At 38.0% G+C, this 27,595-nt stretch overlaps 1 protein-coding gene across 2 annotated transcripts in view; it reads left to right on the top strand.

The window, feature by feature from the left end:
* Positions 1-319: 319 nt before the first annotated feature.
* LOC120088362 (Tetratricopeptide repeat (TPR)-like superfamily protein) overlaps positions 320-27,595 on the top strand; it is a 46,998-nt gene continuing 19,722 nt past the window's right edge. For both annotated transcript variants that reach the window (XM_039045600.2, XM_039045593.2), the window contains exons 1-9: positions 320-558; positions 935-1,030; positions 6,752-6,942; positions 7,029-7,133; positions 7,737-7,837; positions 19,439-19,517; positions 26,516-26,527; positions 26,603-26,668; positions 27,346-27,414. In XM_039045600.2, coding sequence (XP_038901528.1) covers positions 441-558; positions 935-1,030; positions 6,752-6,942; positions 7,029-7,133; positions 7,737-7,837; positions 19,439-19,517; positions 26,516-26,527; positions 26,603-26,668; positions 27,346-27,414 — 837 coding nt within the window. In that variant the 5' untranslated portion in view covers positions 320-440. The remainder of the gene's footprint in view (positions 559-934; positions 1,031-6,751; positions 6,943-7,028; positions 7,134-7,736; positions 7,838-19,438; positions 19,518-26,515; positions 26,528-26,602; positions 26,669-27,345; positions 27,415-27,595) is intronic.

Here is a 27,595-nt window from a genome sequence, read left to right as displayed (position 1 = left end):
TCAAAGGTTAAAATCTTTATATTAAACTCATCCTAATGATTTAGTCACGAGAATTTAAGTTATCAAAATGAACTTCGACCTATAATTGTAACTTAGGCCTTCATTTTCATAGAAAAGACCATCCTCGTGAGCTTATGTCTGCTTCAATATTCTATTTTTTTTTTCTCTTTTTAGTACTTTAATTTCATCTCCTACAAAACAAACCATAATGCGTAAAAAAAAAATTATTTGAAGTATAACTCAACTACCATGTATATTATCAATCTCGGGGTATGAGCTCCTTTCAAACTACCACTGAATCCAATGTAGAATCTGACCCATTTTTTCATTGAGCGAAAGGTAGAAAGAGTACCGTACAGCTAAACCCCCCTTAAAACCCCTTTCGTTTGCCTCCACCTACCTCCCATTATCACTCAAGATACCGCCCGAAGCAAGCAGGGATGTACACAAGACAAGCAGCTTCAAAATGGTTAAACAGACTAATCTTTCGCTCTACAGTATTCCATCGCACTTTCGAATCTCCCACGTCTCCCAACGTATCGATCTTGCCCTCCCGCTGTACGTAATTTAAGTTTTTCATCTTCTACGTAACCATATATGTACTTCGTGATACAGCAGTATTAAACCTGCAATAACATGAATTACACAATGTTCGAAGTGGGTTTTTACTCAGAGCTAATTCGTATGATGTTCAAGTAAATGAATTGCCATTAGTCAGCTATTTCATGATACGAATCATGTTTTGCTCTATAGGAGTTAGTAACATCGAGATATGTTGTTAATCTCGGACCACAGAGTTCTCATTAAACTAGGTTTTCCAATTCTTACAAGCGTGGACAAATGGTTGAAGCCTTGAAGGATTGTTTAATTGATTCACAATTGCTCCGAATTGCTGTTTATGTTTGTTAATAACTTTGTTTTTCCTTCCTTGCAGGCAACGTGAAATCTTCTTCGTGTAATAACAGCAATGGCTTTCATGATCGTTATCTCAATGGTTTTCCATGGGTTCTTTTGTTTGGACCTGCTGCAGGTTTGCTCTTTTCACCGTTATATTTAGGTGTTTCCATCTTGACTCTTGTTACTCGAGGTGTTTCATTTTAGGATTTGATTTAGCGTGATAATCAAATTTAAACTAAAACCATTCTTTTTCCTGTTTTATGGAATCTGCCTTTGCAATTCTATTATTCCCTTTCTTTAAACAAGGGAGACTCACTTAAATCTCATGTTATGTTTACAGTACGGATATAGGCTAAAATAATCTTTGACCCATTTTGTAAAACAACTCCAAGCACAACAAAAAGAAATTTTTATGAACTTGTGACGCCTCCTTTTCAATCTTACAGCGGGTTGTTGCCAGGCTTTACTTTACTTTTTGTTTATTATTTTTATTAGGAAAATTATTTTAAATAACAAAACTACTAAAAATATTTACAACTAATAATAAAATATCGCAGTATATCTGTGATAGACCGCGATAGACAATGATAGACTACTATCTGTGTCTGGGACTGCGATATTTTGTTATTATTCACAAATATTTTAGTTCATTTTCCTATATTTAAAAATAGCCCACTTTATTATTTTATTTATTTATTTATTTTTCTTTCTTTCTTCTTGGAGAGTTGTTTATCACTTGCTCCTTTCTTCTAACTTGTCCACATGGGTCCTAGCGAAAATTACTTGAGTTCAAGATAGCAACAACAAAATCACAATATCTGGATAATAACGAAAGAAAATGTAAAATCACAAGAACACCAACACATTTGAGAGAGCTGGGAATCCTCTCCTAAAACTGCAACTTACTCCAGAATGACCACCCACACCCAACCAATCCGCCAAAACCTCTACATAAACCCTCAACTGACTCCACTGGTCTTGCATAACAACTTTTGTCGTCCCACTAACCGTTTCTCTCCTGTGAATTCCCTCTTTTGCCTTTTCTCCCATATGTGTGTATAGTTGAGGTCTCACATGCTCCTCGGGGTGTCATGAGGTTTTTTAAAGTTGTGCAAAGCCACCATGGAAGCAACTTTGAAAAAGGTTAAAATCAGATATCTTTAATTACTATTCTAAGAAATAAGGATTTTGATATCTGATATCTTGGTGTACCAAGGGGCCTTCTTGTAAAACTAACCAAAGAGTTAGTTAGTTAGTAGTTGTTACTTTGTTACCATCTTGTAATCACTTTTTCCTATAAATAAAGACCTCCTCCCTCATTTAGAAGGAGAGAATCATTTTCATTCAAAATTAGTCTTTTGCTAGTACACAAAATATTGGTATCAGAGCACAAGAAATCCTTGGACTGATGACCATCCGACGAGCTACCAACCCAAACATGGGTGAAAGGCGTGAGCAAGAACAAGAGGCGGAAGACACACCCATCCTCTCTCCAAGAACTACAATTGTACGCTTGCGGCTCGTTGTAGACTCTTTGGAGGGAATTCATGAAACATTGAGTAACATCCTAGAAATGATGGAAGCACTTACAAGAGAATGGATCTACTAGCAGCACCCCTTCAAAATAATGAAGACGTCCCGGTTTACAATCAACATTGGGCAAGGAGAGGAAGGCGTGGAGCGAGATGACCAAGGTTTGTCTAAAATCAGCAAGAAATTCATCAAGAAAGAGCTTCAAGATTTCAAAGACAGCTCCAAGAAAATCCAAGAAGAAATCAACGAGTTTTCTTTTGATAGTTTCTGCTGGGTCCTTCACTGAAGTTGGGTTCCAAGGTGCTATAGAACAATGCTGTCAAAGCACTATTAACGGATCTATGGTTCGAAAGAAATCAACAAATTTTCCACGATAAAGTAGTGCATTGGCAGGACTGATATGAGGCAACAAAGTTGAATGGCTCCCCGTGGTGTTCACTCTCCAAATATTTTGAAGAATACTTAGTGCAAGATATAAAGTCTAAATTGGAGCTCCTTTTTTATGCAAGATTGTTAATTTTTGAATTGTATTTAGCTTTCATAAGATGTACAGATTTAGATGCTGTTAGGCTTTTGTTCGTTGTATTTTGTGAGGCTTTCTGGGTTGTTTCGACAGTTTCTTGTTGTTTGTACTCTCGGACACTAGACATTTTGTTATTTGGTTGTGATATCAGGATATGATGTGGGTGCTAAAGAGGTGTCAACCCAGTTGAGATGCCTGGATGCACCTCCTGATTCTCTATATTTTTATTTTATCTTGTAATATCTTTTCACTATATCAATGAAAAGTCTTAGTTTCCACTTCAAAAAAAAAAAAAAAAAAAAAAGAAGACAACAACCAATTGTTCAAGATAGGCTTCAAGAAGACCAAGATTGGGATTCATCAAGTGAATATTATCAAGAAGAGGAGTTCTATGCTCCAAGAAGGCGACGAGAAGAGAGGTATGGAGATAGAGGTGACTCACATGATTACAAAATGAAGATAGACTTGCCAACTTTCAATGGGAAGCATGATATTGAATCAGTCCTTGATTGGATCAAGAATATGGAGAATTTCTTTACCTATATGAATACTCCCGATCACAAGAAGGTGCATTTAGTAGCCTTGAAGCTAAAAGTTGGTGCCTCAACTTGATGGGATCAACTTGAAATCAATAGAAGAAGGAATGGAAAGTGACCGATTCACTCATGGGAAAAGATGAAAAGATTGATGAAAGAACGATTTCCTTCTCCCAACTACGAGCAAACAATGTATAACCAATATGAAATTGTAGGCAAGGAGCATGGTTGGTGGCTGATTATATTGAAGAGTTCCACCGCGGAGCAAGGACGAACTTGATGGAGAATGAGCAACATTTGATTGCAAGATTTGTTGGAGGCCTATGCATGAACATCAAAGAATAGGTAAAACTACAACATTTTTACTTATTATTCGAGGCCATTTCTCTTGCTGAAACCGTGGAGGAGATGAATGAAATTCGCTCCAAGAATTCATCAAGAAAAGCTGCTTGGGAAGCATCCACAAGTAGGGAAATGAATGCTGCAAATAAGACATCCGACCAGCCAAATCCACCATCTTCGGTTAAAGGAAAGGAGAAAGAAAATCAAGGAGGAGTCGAGGAGAAGAAAACAGACACAACCTTCAAGAAAAGAACTTAGAATCCTTACAATAGGCCCTCATTGGGCAAGTGTCTTCGATATGGCCATGCTGGCCATCTATCCAATGCGTGTCCTCAACGAAAAACAGTGGCTTATATGGAAGAAGAAGAAGAAATGTTGACTGAAAATAGTGAAGAAAATGAAGAGGAGGCTGAGTTTATTGAACCGGATGATGGTGATAGAGTATCTTGTATTCTCCAGAGTATGTTAATCGCTCTTGAAGGAGATTCTAAACCCCAAAGACATTGTCTTTTCAAGACACGGTGCACGATTAATGGCAAAGTGTGCAATGTCATTATAGACAATAGAAGTAGCGAGAATTTTATCTCCTAAAAGCTAGTGATAACCTTGAATCTCAAGGTGGAAGCTCATCCAAGCCTTTACAAGATAGGTTGCGTGAAGAAAGGTGGTGAGGCACAAGTAAGTGAAATTTGAACCATCCCTCTTTTGGTCGGTAGTGGCTATAAAAATCAAATAGTATGTGACATGTTAGAAATGGATGTATGTCACATCCTCTTGGGAAGACCATGACAATATGATACTCGAACCTTGCACAAGGGGAGAGAGAATACTTACGAGTTCAATTGGGTGGGCAAGAAAGCGGTATTACTCCTATTGAACAAGAAGAATGATGTGGGAGTAAAAGTGAAAAAAGAAGACAAAAGCCACTTGTTTATTACAATTAGTGGCAAAACATTAATGAAAGAAAAGGGAGGCTGATATTTTAGGACTTGTTGCTGAAAAGTCCAAAGAAACTCAAGAAGTTGGAGTTCCTCTGGAGGTGCGAAGGTTATTTGATGTAGGTGTGTACATGGGTTGGGTTGGGTTGAGTGAGGATGTTTTTTGGACCAATGGGTTTGCAACGCAAAACACCTAAATAAATTCTCCAACTCAATCCAATCCAACCCTTAAAATTCGGGTTGGGTTGTTGGGTTATAATTTTTTTCTTTTTAATTAAAAATATATAAATTTATCTACAACACATAACTAATAACTAAAATCTCATAAAATTCAAATGTTAAATACCAAATATCTATGATATTTATTACAAACTTTAAACAAAGAATATCATAACAATTTTAAAAGAAAAATATTAAAAATTAACAAACTAATCAAGCTTTAAACAAAGAGAAATATATGTGTGTATATATATATGTATAAAGTCGGGTTGGGTTAGGTCAACCCAATTCTTTTTTAACCAACCCGCGACCCAACTCAACTCAACAAAAATAGAAAAAGTTTAACCCAACCCAACCGAAGAACAAAACTAGCCCAACCCAACCCTTACATTTTGGGTTGGGTAGTCCAGGTTTTTGGGTTGTTGGATCATTTGAACACCCTTAGTTTGATGAATTCCCCTAACTTAGAGAGGAACCTGAGAGACTACCTCCCTTGCGAGACATCCAACATCACATTGATCTAATCTCGAGAGCTACACTGCCACATTTGCCTCATTATAGGATGAGTCCTAAAAGTATGAAATCCTTCATCAACATATCAAGGAGTTACTAAAAGAAGGGCATATTCAACCGAGTTTGAGCCCGTGTGTAGTGCCAGCCCTACTTACACCAAAAAAAGATGGAAGTTGGAGGATGTACGTTGATAGTAGAGCTATCAACCGGATTATAGTGAAGTATAGCTTCCAATCCCTAGAATAGTTGATTTACTTGATCAACTTGGAGGAGCCTTGATTTTTTCAAAAGAGGAATTGCAGAGTGAATACCACTAGACTTGAATAAGGCTGAGGGATGAGTGGAAAACTGCATTTAATGCTACTTTTCATTCGTAGACCGATGGCCAAATGAAGTTATTGCATTGAGTTGTCTTGTGACCTACATATTAATCCAATATTCAATGTTGCTGATCTCAAGCCTTATTTTGCTCCTGAAGACGTCCAGTTGGCATCCTAATTTTCATCCTCGAGGACGAGTCTGTTTTTAGAGAGGTGGAATATGGTGTACCAAGGGGCCTTTTTTCTAAAACTAATACCAAGGAGTTAGTTAGTTGTTATTTTGTTAGCATCTTGTAATCACTTTTCCCTATAAATAAAGACTTCCTCCCTCATTTAGAAGGAGAGAATTATTTTCATTCGAAATTAGTCTTTTGGTAGTACACCATATCTCCAAACTTCTCCTTTGAAAAACCTTTGAATAATTAGTTTCCAGTATGAAACGGATAAGTGAGACTCTGAGAGTGCACATCCATAATTATAACTGTTTGATGTGCAAAGACTGCTATTGAAGACAGCGAATGAGAGAGAAGAGAGAAACAGGAGAGAGTTAGGGGAGGGTGAATGTGGTGGACTGAAGGTGTGCATGAAGGAACTGGGGGGAGAGGCAACCCCATTTCAGAGTTAACAGAGTATTGTTCAACTAACACCTATTTTTCCCGCAATTTCATTGAGATTCCCAAATATTCTTTTTATTTTTCATTATAAATAGCCGTGTGGATTACTGAATTTTTGTTGGTGGGGTGGATTTATGTATTTGTAAAACCTTTTCGAGGTTCTTGTTTTGGATTCTTTCATCATCTATTTCATGTAGTTTTTTGTATTTCTTAATAAATTTGTCCGCAATCTTCAAAGAAGGGGGAAAGAAAGAATTGATGATGCCTGAAGATTGATAATTTGTTGTAATGACATCGATTGACCTCTGTGGTGCAGCTATTATTCTTGGAATAAACTCAAATCCTGTCTTAGCTAAAGACGCATCATTTAAGCCAAGTTCTGAAAATGGTATTGAGGATAGTGACACTATTGGACTACGCAAAGTGGAGGATGGTTCTGTGATATCGAATTTACATACTTCAAAGTGGAGGGTTTTTACTGATACTGCTCGGGACTTATTTCTGCAGGCAAGCAGTATTTCTTTTTACCTTCACTAGCAGTTAATTCTTTAATGATTTGCCCAAAGAAGGATTTTAACTTTTTCTTTAATTAGGGAAGACTTGAAGAAGCGGAAAAATATTTTATTACTGCGATTCAAGAAGCTAAAGAAGGTTTTGGGGAGAGAGATCCTCATGTTGCATCTGCCTTCAACAATCTGGTACTCTAGCTTCTGGTTTTTTTTAATCTTTTGATTATTTTACCTTTTTCAAATTGTAGAATAGAACTTTCCTGCTGGTACTTAATAAGCCTAATGGAATAACATTTTTTTTGAACCAAGACGTCCGATACAGTATTATTAGTAGTAGAAGAACCAGTATTTTGATGACTTATATTGTCGTGGTTCTTAGTTGTTATCAATCCCAGAGTTTAGATATTTTTACTTGCATTGAAGTCTTCATATAGTTTCTTTTCACAAGATGATGACTTTTCACTAACCAAAGACAAGACACAAAAATGTTCAAAGGATACAAACTCCAAAAGGAGGTCTTCGTGTAGTTACAAATACTATCAAAATTCGTTGGGTTCAATTATCAATAAGTGTCTGCCATATATGCATTTTGCGATCCTATCATCTAAACAAATTGAAGTGGAACCTAGGTGGTTAAAATTCAGAAATGGATCTAATATTAAAACTCCTTTACTAAAATCTTTACTTTGCTTAGAACCTACGATCAAGAACTGTTGTGAAATATTGCGCATTTAATTTAGATTGTGGAAGCACAATTAAAGTGATAAATATGTTTTGCTATTCTCTTTTTAGGCAGAACTGTATAGAGTCATGAAAACATTTGACAAAGCGGAGCCCATGTATTTGGAAGCCATTGACATATTGGAGGAATCCTATGGCATTGAAGATATAAGGTTCTTGAATCCTGCAATTTTTTTTGTAGCAAACCTATTATTTTTTCTTTACAAGAGCTAGAAGTATCCTCTATATTGGCTTTACTTTGCTAATATGGATTATTTGTGCATAGGGGATAACACATAAATATCTTGCAAAAGATTTGTTTTATTGCATGAAAGGGGCGTGTTTTTCTTCTCTTATTTCCTATGGTATGTAAAGGAACTTCCCTTTCTTGAAATGCCCACTCCAGCCAAAAAGGGAAAATTGCACAAACCACCCTTGACTATGGGGTTGGTTATAATCTCATCCTTAAACTTTCAATTCGATCAATTAACCCCTTATGGTTTGTTATTGTTGCAATCAACCACTTTTGTTAAATTAATTTTTATTTGTGTATAGCTCACACATAGGTAAAAGAGGGGAAACTTGTCATATTGAAAAAAAGCTTGGAGGATGAGACGAAAAAATGACAGAACGAAGTGCCGTTGGCGACGACGTGGTTAATGGTGCATCCAATGAAGATGCCATTAGGGAGCTTGGTGACTTACACCGTTGCCAAAGGCTTATTATGGCCTAAATAACTCAAAGTTTGATCGAAGGCAAAGAATGCCCTGAAACAAATCAGAACATCAAGAGGAGAAAGAATAGGGCGAAGAAATCAACGAATTGACGCCGACATAGAGAGCATTTAAGAGAGAAATTGATGCCTTAGCCTTTGAGTGTTTGGCCTTAGCCTTGATGAACCAAACTGAGATTGGTAGAGAGAGAGAGTATTTAAATGTTTGACCTTATCCTCGATGAAATCGATGCCAGGATCATTACAAATGAGGTAAATAGTGCTCTTGTGGTCAATAGTGAGGCAGTTGTCAAGGAGTGGGAAAGTGAGAGAGAGTGGCAGAGAGAGAGAGCGTTTGAGATAGAAAATAGGGTCGGAGAAGCAACTGGGTAGAGAGGTTAGAAGAACGTCGATGTGTAATGGCAAGAAAGCATGGGGAGGTCGTAGATGGAGAAGGAACACAATGGAGTTTGAAAGAATGAGGTTGAAAGAAGGCATTGTGAAATTGTGATATTGAAAATTGAAACTGAAATTGAAGTTCAGATTTGAGAAGAGATTGCCACAATAGCTTCAACAAAATGATGCTCGAGTGTAAATCTATTCTTCCAATGCAAATCTTCTTCTCCCATGGTTTTTTTTTTTTTTTTTACCTTAATATGACAAATTTTCCCGACCTATGCACAAATAAAAATTAATTTAACAAAAGGGGTTAATTGATCAAATGAAAATTTTAAGGGTGTGATTGTAACCAACCTCATAGTTTAACAGTGATTTGCGCAATTGTCCCACACCTTCACCTTTCTAACCCATTCAATTCATAACAATCATCACCCAACCGCCCGAAGTCATTTTTATTTCTTAGAAACGGTTGAAAGTAGGGTTTGTAACCTAGGGGGTATTTTTGTCCTTTTACAGTACTCTAGGGTTTCCTACTATTCTATTTATATGTGCAATCTCCTTGTATCCAGTGTATCAAATTATAATAAGAAAATTCTATATCGTAGTTTTTTCTCCATGTACTAGGATCACGTAGATCTGTGTGTGCGCTATTTCTCTTCTCTTCCTCTTTCATCGTGGTATCACAGCATGGCGATGAAACCCTGGCCACCATTGAGGAAAATCAAACAGGAGAATCACAAGTGCCATTTGGCACCACAACCACTGATATAGCCACTGTCGTACAAACCGCTATAGAATGGACAGACCTTGATGCTGCGACTCAGGCATTACTCAATAGAGGTGCAAGGCTTACAGAAGACGGTCCTACCATATCTTCATCAGCCGATTGGAGCAGCCCAACCTGGAGGACAGGCGGTTGATTGGATCAGCCACCAGATTGATTCACGCAGCAACTAGGCGAACCCTCACGGTGCGACAGACAGACCTTAGATTGGAAAACCTTTATTATATGTTGCCACTGCGTGAGATATTTGGAATGTTGTTCAGAAGCTGTATTCCAAATGACAGAATGCTTCCCGGTTCTATACTTTACGCAAGCAAGTTCACAAGTGCAAGCAGGGAACAATGGATGTTCCAGCTTACTTCAACAAATTGTCTTGTTTCTGGCAAGAGATAGACCTATGTCGCGAGATGGTCTGGGACTATCCTTGTGGGGGAGTCCAAAATTTCAAATTTGAGGAAATTGACCGTGTCTATGATTTCCTCACTGGGCTGAACTTGAAGTTCGATACAATACGGAGCCGAATACTGGGACATCGTCCGATACCATCCCTGATGGAAGTTTGCTCTGAAATTCGCCTCGAGGAGGATAGGTCTAGTGCTATGAATGATATGCCGATTTCGTCAACTGATTCTGCTGCTTTTAAGACGTCAGGTCCTGTCAATGAGAAACAGAACAGCAAGCCTCCCCCGGTGTGTGAACACTGCAAGAAGCCCTGGCACACCAAAGACCAGTGTTGGAATTTGCATAGTCGTCTACCCAATGGTAAACGACATCAGTCAGGTTTTGGACGAGCACTGGCAAGTGAATCAGCAAATGGAGGTTCTCAACCTCAAAATCAGGAGACTAGCTATAATAGCTCTAGTGCTGTAGGTGTCAGCGCAATTGCCCAGTTAGGTATGATTCAATCCTTAGGCCTTGTTAGTATAAATGGTAGCAAGCTGAGGATTCTAGATTCAGGGACTATAGACCACTTAACTAGCTCCTTTGACTAGTTTATTCTTATTGTCCGAGTGTTGGAAATGAGAGAATCAGAATCGCTGATGGATCTTTCGCTCCTGTGGTGGGAAAAACCATCTTTTTCCTTTTGAGGGATTAACTCTACGAGATGTGCTGCATGTTCTCAAAATTTCCTATAATCTATTATCTGTTAGTAAGATTACAAGAGATTTGAAATGTCAGGTCAATTTCTCACCTGATGCTGTTGTTTTTCAGGATCTGAGTTCGGGGATGATGATTGGCACTGCCCGGCATGACAGGGGGCTCTATTTCCTTACTGAAGATACTTGTTCTAGGATATGTGATAGGACTTGTTTGCTTTCATCATGTTTTTCTACTTCTGAAAGAGATTACATGTTATGGCATTATCGTTTCGGACATCCTAGTTTTCATTATATGAAATATTTATTTTCCCATTTATTTACAATGTTAATATTTCTGCCTTGACTTATGATGTGTGTATTCGGGCTAAACAACCTTGTGTCTCGCTGAGCTCTCAACCTTATAAGTCTTCCAAACCGTTCACACTTTTCCATAGCGATGTTTGGGGTCCTTCACCAGTCACTACTTCTACTGGCAAACGCTGACCTTCATTGACAACCACACTAGGTTAACATGAGTCTTCCTTCTCACCGATAAGTCTGAGGTCTCATCGGTCTTTCAACAGTTTTATACTATTGTAGAAACCTAGTTCGACACAAAAATTGCTATCCTTTGGAGTGATAACGGTTGGGAGTTTTTCAATAATTCTTTTCGGGAATGCTTAGTCGCGAAGGGGATTATTCATCAGAGTTCGTGTGCGTATACTCCTCAACAAAATGGGGTAGCTGAATGAAAAAACCGTCACCTTGTCGAGGTTGCTCGCTCCCTTATGTTGTCAACTTCCTTTCCTTCGTACTTATGGGGAGATGCTATTTTAACAGCAGCTCATTTGATAAACTGTATGCCTTCCCATGTCTTAAAGTTTCAAACCCCCCTGAAATGTTTCAAGGAGTTCTACCCCAATAATCGCCTTATTCCTGATGTACCACTTCGGGTGTTTGGGTGTGTTGGGTTTGTCCATACCCATGATTCTAATCGCACCAAGTTTATCCCGTGTGCAGAAATGCGTCTTTGTGGGGTACTCTCTTCATCAGCGTGGATACAAATATTACGATCCTTCACGAAAATATTTTGTCTCAATGGATGTTACCTTCCTTAAAGATCAACCCTTCTTTCCCATTGGTCATCCTCAAGGGGAGAGTACGTGCTTGAGTTGGGGGGCCCCCTCCCTCCATCCATCCATCGAGTCAAGTAATTCGCTATCGGAAATTTGTCTGTCCTCATGCCATGCTTCTTCTTTCTATACACCCCCTCAGCAGACTAGGTGACGAAGGCTTCTTATTCCACACCAATGGTGCATCCTCAAGTAGGGTCTGTATGGAGCGGATTGATGAAAATCAAGTACGCTTCCATCTAATGTGGGAGTGCTTATTCTTTGTATGGACTAATTGGAGTCCAAGATCGCTAGTGTTACCTGAACCTGGAGATGGGAGTGTTCTTCTTGAATTTGTCCCTCTTGAACCTGTCCTAAGTGTCAACGGGACTATCCTTCCTACTGAACAAGTCCTGTGGATAACGTACTATAGGAAGAATCTTAGAAAGGAAATAGTGCCGTCTGTTACCTCTCCGGTTCCAGTCTCGGAGTCAGACCCATCATCAGTTCTAGATACCGGTATTCCTACCCTTGATGATAGTAACATTTATGTTGATACTGATGTCTATGATGTGAGTAAAGATAGAGAAGATGGTGACAATTGTATCAAGGACACCTTATGCAACGAGGATGTAGGTACAAGTGATGACAGTTTTAAAAAACTTGTTCCAGCGGATGGTACTCTTGAAGGTGAAAGAGACCACTCAGAAGGTGAGACTCATGAGCAAAAGGCTGAATGTGGTGGGGAATCAGATGGGAAGAAAAGTTATGATGCCTCTCTTGATCTTCCCATTGCTTTGAGAAAAGGTACAAGATTCTACACAAAGTATCCACTGCAAAGTTACCTATCTTACAATAACCCGTCTTCCGAATTCAAGGCCCTTACTACGAGCCTGGACACAGTTACGATATCGAGTAGTATACATGCAGCAATGGAGATCCCTGAGTGGAAGACGATAGTTATGGAGGAAATGGGGGCGCTTGAGAAAAATAACACTTGGGACCGGGTTACTCTTCCAAGGGGGCACAAGGCAGTTGGGTGCAAATGTGTGTTTACCGTTAAATAAAAGGCCGATGGAACAATTGATAGGTACAAGGTGAGATTAGTTGCCAGAGGCTTTACTCAGACCTTCGGAATAGATTATTCCGAGACTTTCTCCCCGGTGGCAAAGTTGAATACTGTTCGTGTCCTTTCAGTTGCAGTTAACAAAGACTGGCCTCTCCACCAATTTGATGTGAAGAATGCCTTTCTTAATGGAGAATTAGAAGAAGTCTACATGAGTCCTCCCCCGGGGTTCGAAAAATAATTTAATCATCGAGTTTATAAATTGAGGAAGTCCTTGTATGGGTTGAAACAGTCTCCGAGAGTCTGGTTTGGCAAATTCATTACCTTCGTAAAATCGCAAGGGTATAGTTAGGGACATTCCGATCACACCCTCTTTACGAAGAAGTCAGTATCACGGAAAATTACTGTCCTTATTGTGTATGTAGATGACATTGTCATATCAGATGATGACGCTTCAGAAATTGACAGACTGAAGATGAAAATGGCTGAGGAATTTGAGATCAAGGATCTCGGTAAATTAAGGTACTTTCTCGGAATAGAAGTGGCTCGTTCAAAAGAAGGGATTGCTATTTCTCAACGAAAATACATCTCGACTTACTTAAGGAAACAGGTATGACAGGTTGTATATAGTTGATACCCCTGTGGAAGTTAATGCTAAACTCAGTAACTTGAATAGCAGTGTTCCGGTCAACAAGGAAAGATATCAGCAGCTTGTTGGAAAACTGATCTACCTTTCTCATACCAGACCAGATATATCTTATGCAGTCAGTGCAGTCAGTCAGTTTATGCAAGTTCCGTACGAAGAACACATGAAATCGGTGGAGCGCATCCTGAGATATTCGAAAACCTTTCCTGGTAAGGGGTTGATGTTCAGGAAATCTGACAAACGGTGCATTGAGGCATACACAGACGCTGACTGGGCAGGTTCTGTGGTAGACAGAAAGTCGACATCTGGATACTGTACCTTCGTGTGCGGTAATCTCGTTACGTGGAGGAGTAAGAAGCAAGGAGTTGTTGCCAGAAGCACTGCCGAGGCAGAATACAGGGCCATGAGTCCTGGGATATGTGAAGAAATTTGGCTGAAAAAGGTCCTAACTGATCTCGATCAAGATAGTAATCTTCCGATGAAATTCTATTGTGATAATAAAGCTGCGATAAGCTTTGCAAATAATCTAGTGCAACATGATAGAAGAAAACACGTGGAGATTGATAGATATTTCATCAAAGAGAGACTTGACAGTGGCAACATTTGCATCCCCTACATTTCTTTCAGTCAACAAATAGTAGATGTTCTCACAAAGGGCTTCCCAGACAGAACTTTGATTCTTGTATTAGCAAGTTGAGCCTTGTTGATATCTACGCCCCAACTTGAGGGGGAGTGTTGAAAGTAGGGTTTGTAACCTAGGGGGTATTTTTGTCCTTTTACAGTGCTCTTGGGTTTTCTACTTTTCTATTTATATATGCAGTCTCCTTGTATCCTGTGTATCAAATTATAATAAAAAAAAAATTCTATATCGTGTTTTTTTCTCCTCGTACTAGAGTTTTCAACGTAGATCTCTGTGTGCCCCATTTCTCTTTTCTCTTCATTTTTCATCAGACACTTGCCTTGGAACATTTTGTTATATAGACTTAGTTGGATAGTGTTTTGGTGAGATGTGCGAAGTCAACAATAGACAATTGTAGACGACGATCAACAACAATAGCATAGGAAGTGCAAGTTGGGTAAAAGTTGCAAGAATTGACAAAGGTATGAGAGGTGGACTGGCAATGATAGTTGTGACGACAGTAGTGACATAGGCAAGCGACATTCGACAATGGCTGATGGTAGCACGATTGGTGTGAATTAGCCAATGTGCAGGGGTCTATCGCGAAGATGAAGAGTAGGGAAAATGTGGGTAGGGTATTGCTTTGTTCTCAGTTTAGATTTTGGGTTTAAAACAGAGGACAACCTAACCTAAGATCCATATGGTACAACATGCACAGTCTCATTTTCTTCCTTAATAAGGAACACCATCAACCCAAACCCAACTTATAAAATATGCAGTCTTATTTCCTGCCTTAGAAAAGAAATGAGCCTCAACAAACTTATTTGGATCTTGCCCATTTGAAGGCAATTTATCAAGCCCTTGGCAAAAAAGCGCATGGTTCCACTCTCTTCTAAAATTTCGTCATGTTGACAACCACGGTGACTAAGGCTATTGTCAGTTTCTTTTTCTCCCATTTTTCTTTTCTTTTTTCTTTTTTCCTGATGTTCTTTCTGATAGTGTGCCTCCCTTGAAGCTTTTGCCTTCTTTAGATCTTCACCGCCCTCTTTCCTCTCCTTTTTCCTTGATGATAAACGAACTTTGTGCCCACCAGTGCCCCTCCACAAAATTTGGGTCGACAATGTCTTCATATGGTCGTCATCTTTAGCCATGGACATAGTAGGTGTCAGCGCTCTTTCTCTAAAAATCCAACCTTTGTCACCTTGAGCATCTTCCTAGATCTCTCTTGCAAGTGTTTTTGACTTCTGACGTTGGTCTCTTCTTAATTGTAGCAATCTCTTTACTGTTTGTGTTTTCTAGTGGCCACCCCATCTTCCAATTTTTTCTCTGTCAATTTTGTGCACTCTTTTCCATATATGTGCGAAATCTTTCTTCCTTAACCCTCTCTAACTTTTTTTTTCTTTTCTTTTTATTGGCTTCTCAAACGTTCTCTCATTCTTCTTGTTCTTATTCCTTGAGCAATGTTTCTTCCCTCATGATTATTTGGTTGCAACTCTCCTCAATTTCTTGTCGAATAATGTGCCTTATTCCGATATGAATTTCTCCCTTTTTTTTATTTGTGGGTTTAACTCCCGTTTTGTCTTAGGAGTGGACTTCTCACCCTATTTAGTATGGAGGTTTTGGTGTAGGCTCTTTTTAGTAGAGAAAGAGAAACAACTCCCTTATTCTAAAATGGTTTTGGAGGTTTGATGATGCTTTGTGGAAAAAAGTTGTTGCCAGTGTTTAGAGGCTTTGAGCCTAATGAATGGTCTTTTTCCCAGTCAAGAGGTAGAGCTTCTGGTAGGCCGTGGTTTGATATAGCCAAGAATATTGATGTCAGAATTAGATTCTGGAAAGACAAGTGGGTAGGGGACTCCAATCTTCTGTAGGACTTCTGCGATTTGTTCACTATTTCTCTAAAAAGGATGCCTTTATAACTGATTGGTAGGGCTAGAACAACGCTGGGTGGGGGCTTGTTTGCAAAGGTTTGTTTGATAGAGAATTACAGAGTTTGATCGGGCTTGGTTGGCAGAATTGATGTCGATCATATAGGGAACTCCTTGGATAAACATGTGGTGCCTTCCAACGAAAGGAGAATAATTGTTTCTCTCAAACCAAAGGCACAACAAGATAGCACAAACTCTTGCAAACCACAAATAATGGCCTTCATTGCTGTGGAGCATACCTAAAAAAACATGACATATCTAAAAGAAGCAATTCTAGATGGAAGAGGCAAACTAGCAACTCTCAAGAATGTGATGAAGATCAATTGAAGCCCTCCTCCAAAGAATGTAGGACTGTGGACCTGTTAGGAAGGAAGACCCCCTCGAGGTATGATCCATAGTATTAATCATGCCATGTAGGACTTGCCACACAAAACTTAACCTACTTGAAAATTCTAATCTTTCAACGCGAGGAAAAAAATATGGGAGTTGCATGAGGGGACTGAACAAACAGAGAAAGCAAGAATCACAAGAAAGCCCCCTCTGAAGGATTAGGACCCAAAAAACAAACCTTCGTTCTCCTCGAAATTGAAGAACGTTTCTTGAGTTTCTCTGGTCCTACCACTTAGGGAGGTGTTTGTTTTCTATTTAGGACCATTGGTTAATAATAAAAGTCCTTTGAATTTAGAAGAGGATTTTTTTTTTTTTTTTTTTGAGAAAGAATGAAAGAATACAAGGACATACAAAAAAAAGAGTCTAGGGGAAATTGTAGTGTTATGGGAATCAATTGTGATAAGGATAAGCTCAAAAGGTGGGCTGAGTGGATTGGGTGTGACGTTGGGTATCTCCCTTCTTCTTATCTTGGTCTTCCTTTGGGTAATAATCCGAAGTTAGTCACTTTTTGGGACCCTGTGGTGGATAAAGTTCGGAAGAGATTAGCCTCTTGGAAGAAAGGCTTTTTCTCTATAGCAGGAAGGCTCACCCTGATAAAGTCTGTTTTGAGTGTATTCGTGTTCATTACTTTTCCCTCTTCAGAGCCCCGTGTGAGGTGTGTAAGGGTTTAGAGAGATTAATGCGGGACATTCTGTGGGAAGGGGTTGATGAAAGGAATGGTAGAGGTTCCCACTTGGTAAGGTGGGAGATCATTGAGAGGTCGGTTGCCAAGGGGGGATTGGAAATTGAGAATTTAAGGATTTGTAACAAAACTCTTTTAGCCAAATGGTTATGGCACTTCACCTCTGAACCTAACTCTTTGTGGCGTAGGATCATTTTGAGTAAACATAGCCTCATCCTTTTGATTGGCCGTCCAAAGGGGTTAAAGGTTCTAACCGGAATGTTTGGAAAGGGATTTTGAAAGGACTTCCCTCTTTCTCTCCTTTGGTCCAATGCGTGGTGGGGGATGGGAGAGACATCTACTTTTGGGAAGACCTTTCAGTGGGAGAGAGACCTCTCTGTGTTTCATTCCCTCAATTGTATCGATTGTCTTCCCTCAAAAACCATTTCATAGCCCATTTTTTAGTATGGTTGGGGAGGTCTTGTTCCTTTTCTTTTGCATTTTGTCGCTCTCTTTCTGATAGGGAAATGACGGACATGGTTGCTCTTCTTTCTTTAATCGAGAACCACCCATTTTGTTTGGGTAGAAGAGATGTGAGAATTTGGAGCCCTAGTCCTTTGGAGGGCTTCGCTTGTAAGTCTTTCTTTCAGAGTTTGGTTAGCTCGCCCCCTTCGGGTGATTCGGTTTTTTCGGTGCTTTGGAGGGTTGAGATCCTTAAGAAGATGAGGTTTTTTTCTTGGCAGGTTCTTCACGGTCGTGCCAATACGTTGGATAGGCTTGCTAGGAAATTACCCTCGCTTGTTGGGCCTTTCTACTGTATCCTCTGTTGGAAGGCGGAGGAAGACCTGGATCATATTCTTTGGTGGTGCGGTTATGCGAGCGACATTTGGGATTCTTTTCTTCAGACGTTCGGTATGTTGAATGTTTGTCATAGAGACGTCAGTGCTTCGATTGTAGAGTTCCTCCTCAATTTGCCTTTTATGGGGAGAACGGTTGTTTTCTTTGGAGTGCTAGTGTGTGCGCTATTATTTGGGTGTTATGAGGGGAGTGTAATAGTAGAGTGTTTAGGGGTGTGGAAAGGGATTTTAGGGATTTTTCGTCTCTTGTTCATTTTCATGTTTCCCTTTAGGCTTCGATTTCGAAGACTTTTTGTAAATATTCTATATGCATGATTTCGCATAGTTGGGACTCCTTTCTGTAAGGGTGTCCCCTCTTTTTGGGGCTTGGTTTTTTTTGTATGCCCTCGTATTCTTTCATTTTTTTCTCAATGAAAGCTGTTTATTCTCATAAAAAAAAAAGAGCCTACAATAATAGAAACAACTGCTTTCATAATATTGTGTTTTTTTTTTATTCACATTGCTTCAGTTATTGTGCCTACTATGAGGTCAAAATAAATTTTGGTCCAAGGTTTTAAGTCAGCTCTGCTTTTGTATATAATTTGTCTTGATGAAATTAGTTTCTTATGTGTGTGTATATTTCATTGATGTGTGTTATGTGTATATAAAATGACTTTGCATATAATTGGTCCTGATCAACGTATTTCAGTTTGGTTGGCCAACTTAGAAGCCTTAATCTCAGTTGTTATGATCACTTACGATTTTTTTTTTTTGAAAAGGAAATGAGTCTCTTCATCGAAATAATGAAATGAGACTAATGCTCAAATTACAAAGAGAGATACAAGAGCAATATGCCAAAGGATCAACGAGTGCACCCGGACATCTCAACTAGGTCGACACCCCCTTAGCACTCTCATCATACCTGGAACAATAGAACAACAAAACAACACAGACTATGGATTGAATATCCAATCCAACACAATAAAAATACGCCCCTAATACAATGGAGCAAAATGGAAATAGGAGTAAAAACTATTACACCCTCTCATCCCCTTGCCCTTAGGCTGTGCTCTCTTGTTTTGTTGATATATATTTGTTTGTTTCCTACAAAACAAAACTATTACTAAATGAACTCCAAAACAAGAGAAAGCAAAACAAAGCTGAAACTAGTGTGCTGGAAAAATGAAAGCCTTCCAATTTAGATTTAGATCTTGAATAGAAAAGTCTGCAAATGCCTTTGAAAGAGTGCACCAAGAGGAAGCATTGAGCCTGACTGTCTCATATCGGTCTAACCAAGGAGTTACTTTATGGTGTTCTCTTCCCATCCATAGTGCATTCTACTCTTTTGAAGATTGTTGTTTATTTGGATTTCTTTAGTTTTCATTGCATAGACCGTACGTTTTGTTTTAGAATAGTTTGTCGTTTTCTTTTTACATCTTTATATTTTGAGCATGAGTGTCTTTTCATCATTTCAGTGAAAAAATTATGTTTCCTTTTCAAGAAAAAAAAAACACAGTTGATGTGATTTGGACTTTTATTGTTCAGAGTTGCATCTGCACTTCATAACCTTGGCCAGTTTTATCTAGTTCAGAGGAAGCTAAAAGAATCCTGCAACTGCTATGAGGTATTTGTTTGTTTCACTATATTTTGAGCAAGTCTCTTTTTATTATCTCAATGAAAAGTTTTGTTTCCTTTTTAAGAAATATCTCATTGGTTGAAGCATATTTCTAAAGATCATTATATTGAACCAAATGTTTTATTAATTTAGACTTCAAAATTAATTGGCATAGTAGCTTTGAAAAATTTTCATTATTTTATTGAGCACCAGATCAGATAACACTGAATTTGAGGAATGATGTGTTGGGAATTTATGCAAGATATAAATAAATGCAGAATAAACTAAATTATATCTCAAACTCCCACTTCCACAGGTTAGAGCCAATAGGAGTAACAATCATAAAATTACCAAAATAATTAAGAGAAAGGAAAAAGAGAATGACACTGAAAAATATATTGGTTCGTCCCGAACTCGGGACTACGTCCAGTCATCTGCAACTACGGGTTCTACTATGATGGAGACTTCAAAGAACACTCAAACTCACGCTACAAATCTTTCCTCAAATAGCTCCCCTCAAATAGCCCAACACGAACTATTTGAATCCAAGTACCACAACTCGGTAATTTAAAATAAGCAATAAGAGAAACCCTCAACCCAACAAGAAAAATACGCACTGTATTTTCTTTGCTTATGCTCACTGCTACACTAAAATGCTGAAGAATAAAAATTTCGGTACTCTTGGCCTTCTCTTCTTCTTTAGCGGTAAAAGAACACTCTTGGCTCACTTGCATAATTTCCTTCTTCTTTTGCTCTTTTATAGACAATGTCCACCACCCCTACTTTCTGATTTCATAAATCCAGCTCTAAATTAATCCAATAAAATTCTTATAATAAATGCCTCCCACATCACCCAATCAAAAAGTGATGTAAGAAGAATAGGGGTTAATTGGGTAATTAGGTAATCTTCTACGTTAATTCTCTTTTTACCCCCACTTGTAGTAAAACTCTATAAATAGGAATCTTTCCCTCTTGTATCAAACACATTATTCATTCTATTAAAAGATTTACAATCTTGATTCTTGGAGAATTAATCCTTGAGGCTACTTAGGCTACATCAATTTGGTATCAGAACATTTGTCTGGGCGAACATTAACTGCCGTCAGTGGAAGTCCGGAAAACTCTTGGTGACGCCGATCACAAGAGGAAGCTTCGTGAGTTCTGTTCGTTACCGAACAACCCACATCTAATTAGGGGGAACCTTGAAATTCCAAGAAAGAAGGAAGAAACCAAAGATTTTTCAAGAATGAATTATTGCCGATCAAAGAAGATGCCCAAGAAAAAAAAAACAGCAGTTGTTATAGGCCAGAAAATCAATTTTACTTCCAAAAACAATGTTGGGATTTTGACTCAAGTGATTCAGAAGAAGAATTTTTTTGGTTAAGAAACAAATTTCATTGATATATGAAATTTACAAAAAAAGGCCAAAGCCAAACCAAATGGAGTTACAAAAGATTCCTCCAATTGGTTAATAGTGAAGATAGATAGTATGATTTGTAGAAAGATGTGCGTTTGCACCAAGTCATAGCATGATATACAATGATTTCAAAAAAACTATCAAAAGAGCTTCCCTTGTCGTTGAATATGCGATGGTTCCTCTCCTTTCATGTAATCCATAAAAAGGCACAAATCAAGTGCATCCACCTGATTCTTTTCTCTTTAATGAATGAATGACCATCGAGAGCATATGAGAGGAGACCGATAATGTCATTGGGGATAGTATTATGCCAGCCAAAAGAGGATAATATCTCCATCCAAAATCTATCGGCGTATTGACAGTTGATAAAAAAGGTGGCTAGGTGACTCATAACCTGATTTGCAAATGATGCAACATTGTGGAGAGACTGCCTTATGTGGAAAATTTCTTTGGATTTTGTCACATGTATTGATGGCGTTATGGTTAATTTCCCAAAGGAAAAATTTGACCTTTTTTGGGGTAAAAGTCATCCCAAATCGCACCATGGAAAGGGTGGGCAGTAGTGGTCATATTTGATCCCAAGTCTGTGGAGATGGATTTTGTGGAGAAGGTGCCTTTGGTGTCAAGTTGCCACATCCATGTGGAGATATGGAAACCATTAAGGCAATCCGTAAGGTCAATCTAGTCGTCAAACTCTTCATCCTTGAGATTCCTCATAAAACATAAGGTCCACCCATGTCTCATGTCCAATAGATCATATATGGAGGAATTTTTTTGTTTGGATATAGAGTAAAGCCATGGGTATGCATCCTTGAGGGATGGATTTTTGAGCCAATTATCACAACAAAAAGATGTATTAATCCCATTGCCAACTTTGATAGGAACTCTATCTTTAATGAGATTCATGTGCAACAATATAGTACACCAAGGCCCTTTAATGTGTCCCGAATGGTTAATGTTAGGCCAAGATAGATAAGGAGTCACCCTATATTTGGCGTCTATGACCTGTCTCCAAAAAGTGCCATCCTCGTGGTAATATCGCCAAATCCACTTGGCAAGAAGAACTCTATTTTTATCCACCAGATTTTGTAATCCAATGCCACCCTGTGCTTGAGGCTTAGCTTTGTCCCATCTAACAAGATGAGACCCTTGTTGTGTAATGCCACCTTTCCAGAGAAAATTTCGATAATGTTTCACAATGTTGTTTGCAACTGTGACAAGCATTTTGTAAAGGGACATATAGTATGTGGGGAGATTTGACAGGGTAGCTTGGAAGAGAGTAAGGCGACCACCTTTGAGATATGTCTGTGGTTCCAGGCATGAAGCCTTCTATCCACCTTTTCAATCACCGACTGTCAAAAAGACACATTCTTGTTTGTCAAAGAGAGGAAGACCCAGATAAGCACAAGGCCAATGGCTCAATTTGCATCCATAAGTCAATGCAATCAATTCCAAGTCCGCGAGTGTAGCATTAACACTAATTAATTCTATTTTGCTATGGTTTATGTTTAGTCCAGAGGCTCTCTCAAATTTGTCAATGGTGCCGAAGAGATTTCTAATAGCAGCAGTGTCGTTTTCTGTAAATAAGTTTGTCATCTGCAAAGAGGAGGTGGTGTACCTGTAGAGAGCTTTGGCCTATGTGAAGGCCTTTAATCAATCCACCATCACTAGCTTCCATCATCAATCTACTCAAACAGTCCATGATTATAACAAGAAGGGTGATAGAGGATCACCTTGCCCGAGACCACGAGTAGCACAAATCTTACCACGAGGGTGGCCATTGATCATGATAGAGAAGTTAGCATAGGTAATGCATCTGCGAATCTATTTCCTCCATAATAAGCCAAAACCTTTTGCTTCCAAGATAAGATCAAGGAAATCCCAATCAACCTTGTCAAAAGCCTCCTCGATGTCAATCTTAATCACCAATCCTAGTTTCTTCCTGTGGGCACAATCTTCAGTGACTTCATTAGTAATCAATGAGGTAAAAATCTGTCGGCCCTCAACAAAAGCAGATGGACCAAGTATGCTGTCAGATAGTACACTAGCCCTGTTGATTTCAGTCTATGAAACCGGTTTATCTATTCATAATATCGTCGACGGGAGCCCTCCATGAATTCCGGCCATGTATCCGACGTGGTTTCTACAAAAAAAAAAAAAAGGATCAGTCATAACAGAAATTGACGATGAGGAGGAAGAGGGAATCCTGATCTCGGCGAGGATAAAACCAGAGTGATTAGCCTTAATCTTGATGAGATCTAATCTTGATAGAGTCTTGGTTGCTATTTCAATAAAACCTCCACATTTTTTACCAATATATTTCAGTCTATCATCGTCCCATCGGTTAAGAGGAAGATTTCAAATCTTTATCCATCCCCCGTATGAAGGGGTGAGTTGATTCTGATAGGCTATGTCTGGATTCCATTTGGGGAACTTCAAGTAGAATGATCCCACCTTGTACCAATCTCTAATGTTGCAGAGGATTGTTGCTTGTTCAAAATCCTCACATTTCAAGATGGCTCTATCATCAAGGAAAGGATTAACAACATAGAAGTAGTTAATGTGTTGTCGTAAAGCCCTCGTGATCCTTTGCCAATTATCATGGAAAGATTTTCGGAAGACAATGATACTGGTGTCGAGATTGGTTTGTGCATGAACTCTTCTTTTTTTGTGGTGGAGCAATCTGAACTTTGCCCAAAGCTTCTTTGTATGAAGGGGCTCCATAAGTCTGTGGTTTGGTGAAGGTTGGGTTGATTGTGGAGGGTCCTTTGTGGGTGAGTAAGGTGGGAGAGTGTTGAGGAGTGTTAAAAGACCCCTCCATCCTTTTCTATCTTCCCCCACGGGAATCAATATCTTATTGATACCCTTGTTGTTGCCTAGCCTTGCTATTTCTGCCAAGATACCCTTTCGATCGGTTGTCTTTTCGACCCAGATGGTTTGTTCTCTCTCGAAAGAAGTGCTGGTTAAGTGGGACATATTGCAAGTCTTTGAAGCATGCAATCAACCACAAGATAATCTGACACTTGAGTGTGATGAAGTAGGCTCAGTTTTTTGTTGATTCCGTGATGTTTGTCCGTTCAAGGCCAAAACCATGATCAATCTGAAACGATGATTTCTTGTTGCTTGACATGATGTGGGTGGCGGCGGAGTAAAAAACGGTAGAGAAGGCAGGAGCATGTTGGTTCAGTAGGAGAATTCATCAGGGTTGTAAAAATTATATATTGCTCAATTCTAATTTCGAAGAAGAAAATAAATTGATTGTAACTGCAGAGAAATATTCATCAACATAAAGAAACACCTAGTTCCCAAATCCTGCCCTAGTGTACAAAACTCCAAACATCCGAACATGAAGATAAGCGGCGAGGGAACTTACGGATGGGTGATTAGCTTGGATTCTTTGACAAAGAAAGGGTAGAGAGCGAATTGAAGGATCTGAAACTTCTCGGCAGTGTATTTGGCCGTTCCCGATTCAGAAGAAGAAAGTAAAAAGAACCTCAACATACTAATTTTTCTCATGCTCAATTTTCTTAAAGAACCTATCATTATCAACATTGAAAATTTGCTTCTAATGATTCTAGTGATTCCAAAGACGTTTCTAAGTTAATTTGGGATGGAATAGAAAGGCAACAATATTGAAAAGGGGCTCAACGATCCAATCAAACCCATTTTTCAAGAAATCAATGTAAAGATTGGGAGTTAGATGAATTAAAGAATCATCAAGAATCATCAAGAATGGATTTTTACAGCCCAAAAAATGTTAGACTCGAAATTATTCTTTTGGTTATGAAACACGATCAAGAAAGGTTGATTCAAGAAAATCAATGGATGATTTCTATACCCACTACGAGACTGAAACATATCCAAGAATCCAATTAAATGACCACTTTGATCCCGTAGCATTGGAGGAAATAAAGAAAACAACAAAAGAAGTCCAACATTCAAAGGGAAAAATGACTCAACATATTAATTGTTTATCAATTCATTTGCAAGAGTTCAAGAACCGATTGATTTCATATACAGAAGAAAAAAAATAAAGGAATCACAGTTGGAAAATTTTCAAATAGAAAATTTTGAAGATAAAATTGGGAAAAATCTTGTTGAGATCCATGTAATTAACGGAGATGATTGGGACAAAATTCATGCGAACGAAATAGAAGAAAAAGAAGAATTTGAAGATGTTAATTTGGAAATTGTCTCAAGTACAGAAGAAAAATCCAACGAAGAAGAGGGAAAAGAGGTATTGAACAGTGAGCAAGAATCGAGCAAGAACAATGACATATTGATTGCATTGGAAATGGATCACCAAACTATCGAAGAACTTGAAATGAATGATAAAGAAGACATGATTCTTGAACGATTCTCTTTGGAAGGTGGTTTTTTAGTGATTGGTCCTTTGAAACAGTTTTGAATGAGCTTGAAAGAAGCATCTTTATTTGGATTTATGGCTGATGGAGAAGTTCATCTTTTGGTGGCAATATTTGATTTTTTGTCTTGAATTTATCCTTTTGATCATAATATTTTTGTTCAAAATATAGGAGGTTGGTTTGGTCATACTCTGTTGAACAAGTTTATTTTATTCCTTGTTTGCTTCATAATTTTTTTCTTTTTAAAACTCGTGGACAAGTTTTCTTTTTGGAGGGGTAGAATGATGTAAGAAGAATAGGGGTTAATTGGGTAATTAGGTAATATTCTATGTTAATTCCCTTTTTACCCCCACTTGCAATAAAGCTCTATAAATAGGAATCTTTACCTCTTGCATCTAACACATTATTTGTTTTAATAAAAGATTTACAATCTTGATTCTTGGAGGATTAATCCTTGAAACTACTTAGGCTTCATAAAAAAGGGTTGCTAGTAGGTTAATTAAAAAAGAGAAGCAATGGGCCTTTAAAAAGGTTGTTGGCCATGAATTTCACAAATAAAAAAGACCAAATAAATCCAACGTGAGCCATGCATATGTGGGGTTTTCAAGTCAACTATGAATTGTTATTTGGGCTCCACACAAACCTAACATGATGGATATTGGATTTTCATGTACTGAGAAAATTTATACGGTGTCATTAGTCTTCAGTGAATTATAATTTACCAGTTGTACTATGGTCATACTCATTATGGGTAGAATTTAAATTTTATAGTTTTGCTACTTTTAGTGATTTTGTTTTCTATATTAGTAAATTTGTTATGCGACAGTTGCTCAATGTTATAAACTCATTTTTACCAATGCTACAGTTTATTTGACCATCATGGGTTGGTCTAGGTAAATAAGAGAACATCCCTTTGATAAAAGGCTAAAAGTTCATGGGTTCAATCCATGTGACCACCTACCTAGGATTTAATATCTTATGAGTTTCCTTGACACCCAAATGTTGTAGGGTTAAACAAGTTGTCCCGTGAGATTAATCTAATTGGGCATAAGCTGGTCTAGACACTCATGGATATATATATAAAAAAAAATCAATGCTATAGTTTATTTCCAAAGCCTAGTCATTAATAATTTTTTGCATGCTTCCTTTTATTGATTCTTTGATGTGCGAATTCATGCTAACATTTTTTTTCCCTTCTGGCTTATGTTTGATGATCTGTTGGACAGCGGGCACTGAAGGTATGAGGCTGGTCATTTATACTCGAATAAACAGTTGGTATTTTATCTTCTCATTTGTTATTTTTTCTTCTTCAGATCAAAGGTCGCGTTCTCGGATATGGCCATGTTGATTATGCAGAAACAATGTACCATTTTGGAACAGTATACTCTGATATCCTTGCTTTATCATATTAGTTTTGCCATATTGTTTTCTTTCATATTTTTCAAAAAGTTTAATCTTGTTTTGGTCTCTAAACTTTCAAGAATATTCCATTTTGGTCTTTATGCTTTCGAGAATATTTCATTTTGGTCTCTATAAATGTTTAAATTTGTTCTATTTTAGTCTATGAACTTTCAAAATGTCTATTTTGGTCCTTGGACTTCAAAAAGTAACCATTTTGTCCTTGCATTTATTTTGTTTTTAATAAATTAATAACATAGCTTGAAGTTCATGTTCTAATGTGTTAACAAGTGCACGTATTCAAACCTCATAGGTTAAAAGTTAAAACCAAGTATTGAGAGAGCTATTCTTTTTTAAATGGAGAAGTACTTTAACAAGGGTCAAATGGTTCCTTTCTAAAAGCTAAGGGACTAAAATAGATATTATAGAAGTTAGGAGACCAAATAATTATTCTTTTAAAAAGTTCAAGGACTAAAATAGACATTTTGAAAGTTCAAGTACAAAATGGAATCAAACAAGATCAACGACCAAATATCAAATGGTTATCAAACGAGATCATAATAACAAAAGTTAAATAATTTTACACGACCAAGTTTTGTTTCTTCAACGTTGATTACAGTTCCAATACTTCAAATAATAATATGTATTTTCCATGCAGGTGCTATACCTTCTTGGAGAGGAAAAAGATTCTGTGGCCCTGATCCAGGATTCTATTAGGATACTGGAGGTATATCATCATGCATTGGAAGGAATGCAACTTTCGTGTATATATATATATATACATACATATGTACATATATATATGTTTTTAACATGATATGAAACAATTCATTAAGGAAATGGAAAGAAACGAATGCTCAAAGATACAAACTCTAAGAGGAGAAAACAAAAATGAACAACAAATGAAG

This window comes from Benincasa hispida, chromosome 1 (assembly GCF_027475165.1).
Source record: "Benincasa hispida cultivar pf3 chromosome 1, pf3_genome.v1.1, whole genome shotgun sequence".
NCBI lineage: Eukaryota > Viridiplantae > Streptophyta > Magnoliopsida > Cucurbitales > Cucurbitaceae > Benincasa > Benincasa hispida.
This window is presented reverse-complemented; position numbering and strand designations above follow the sequence as displayed.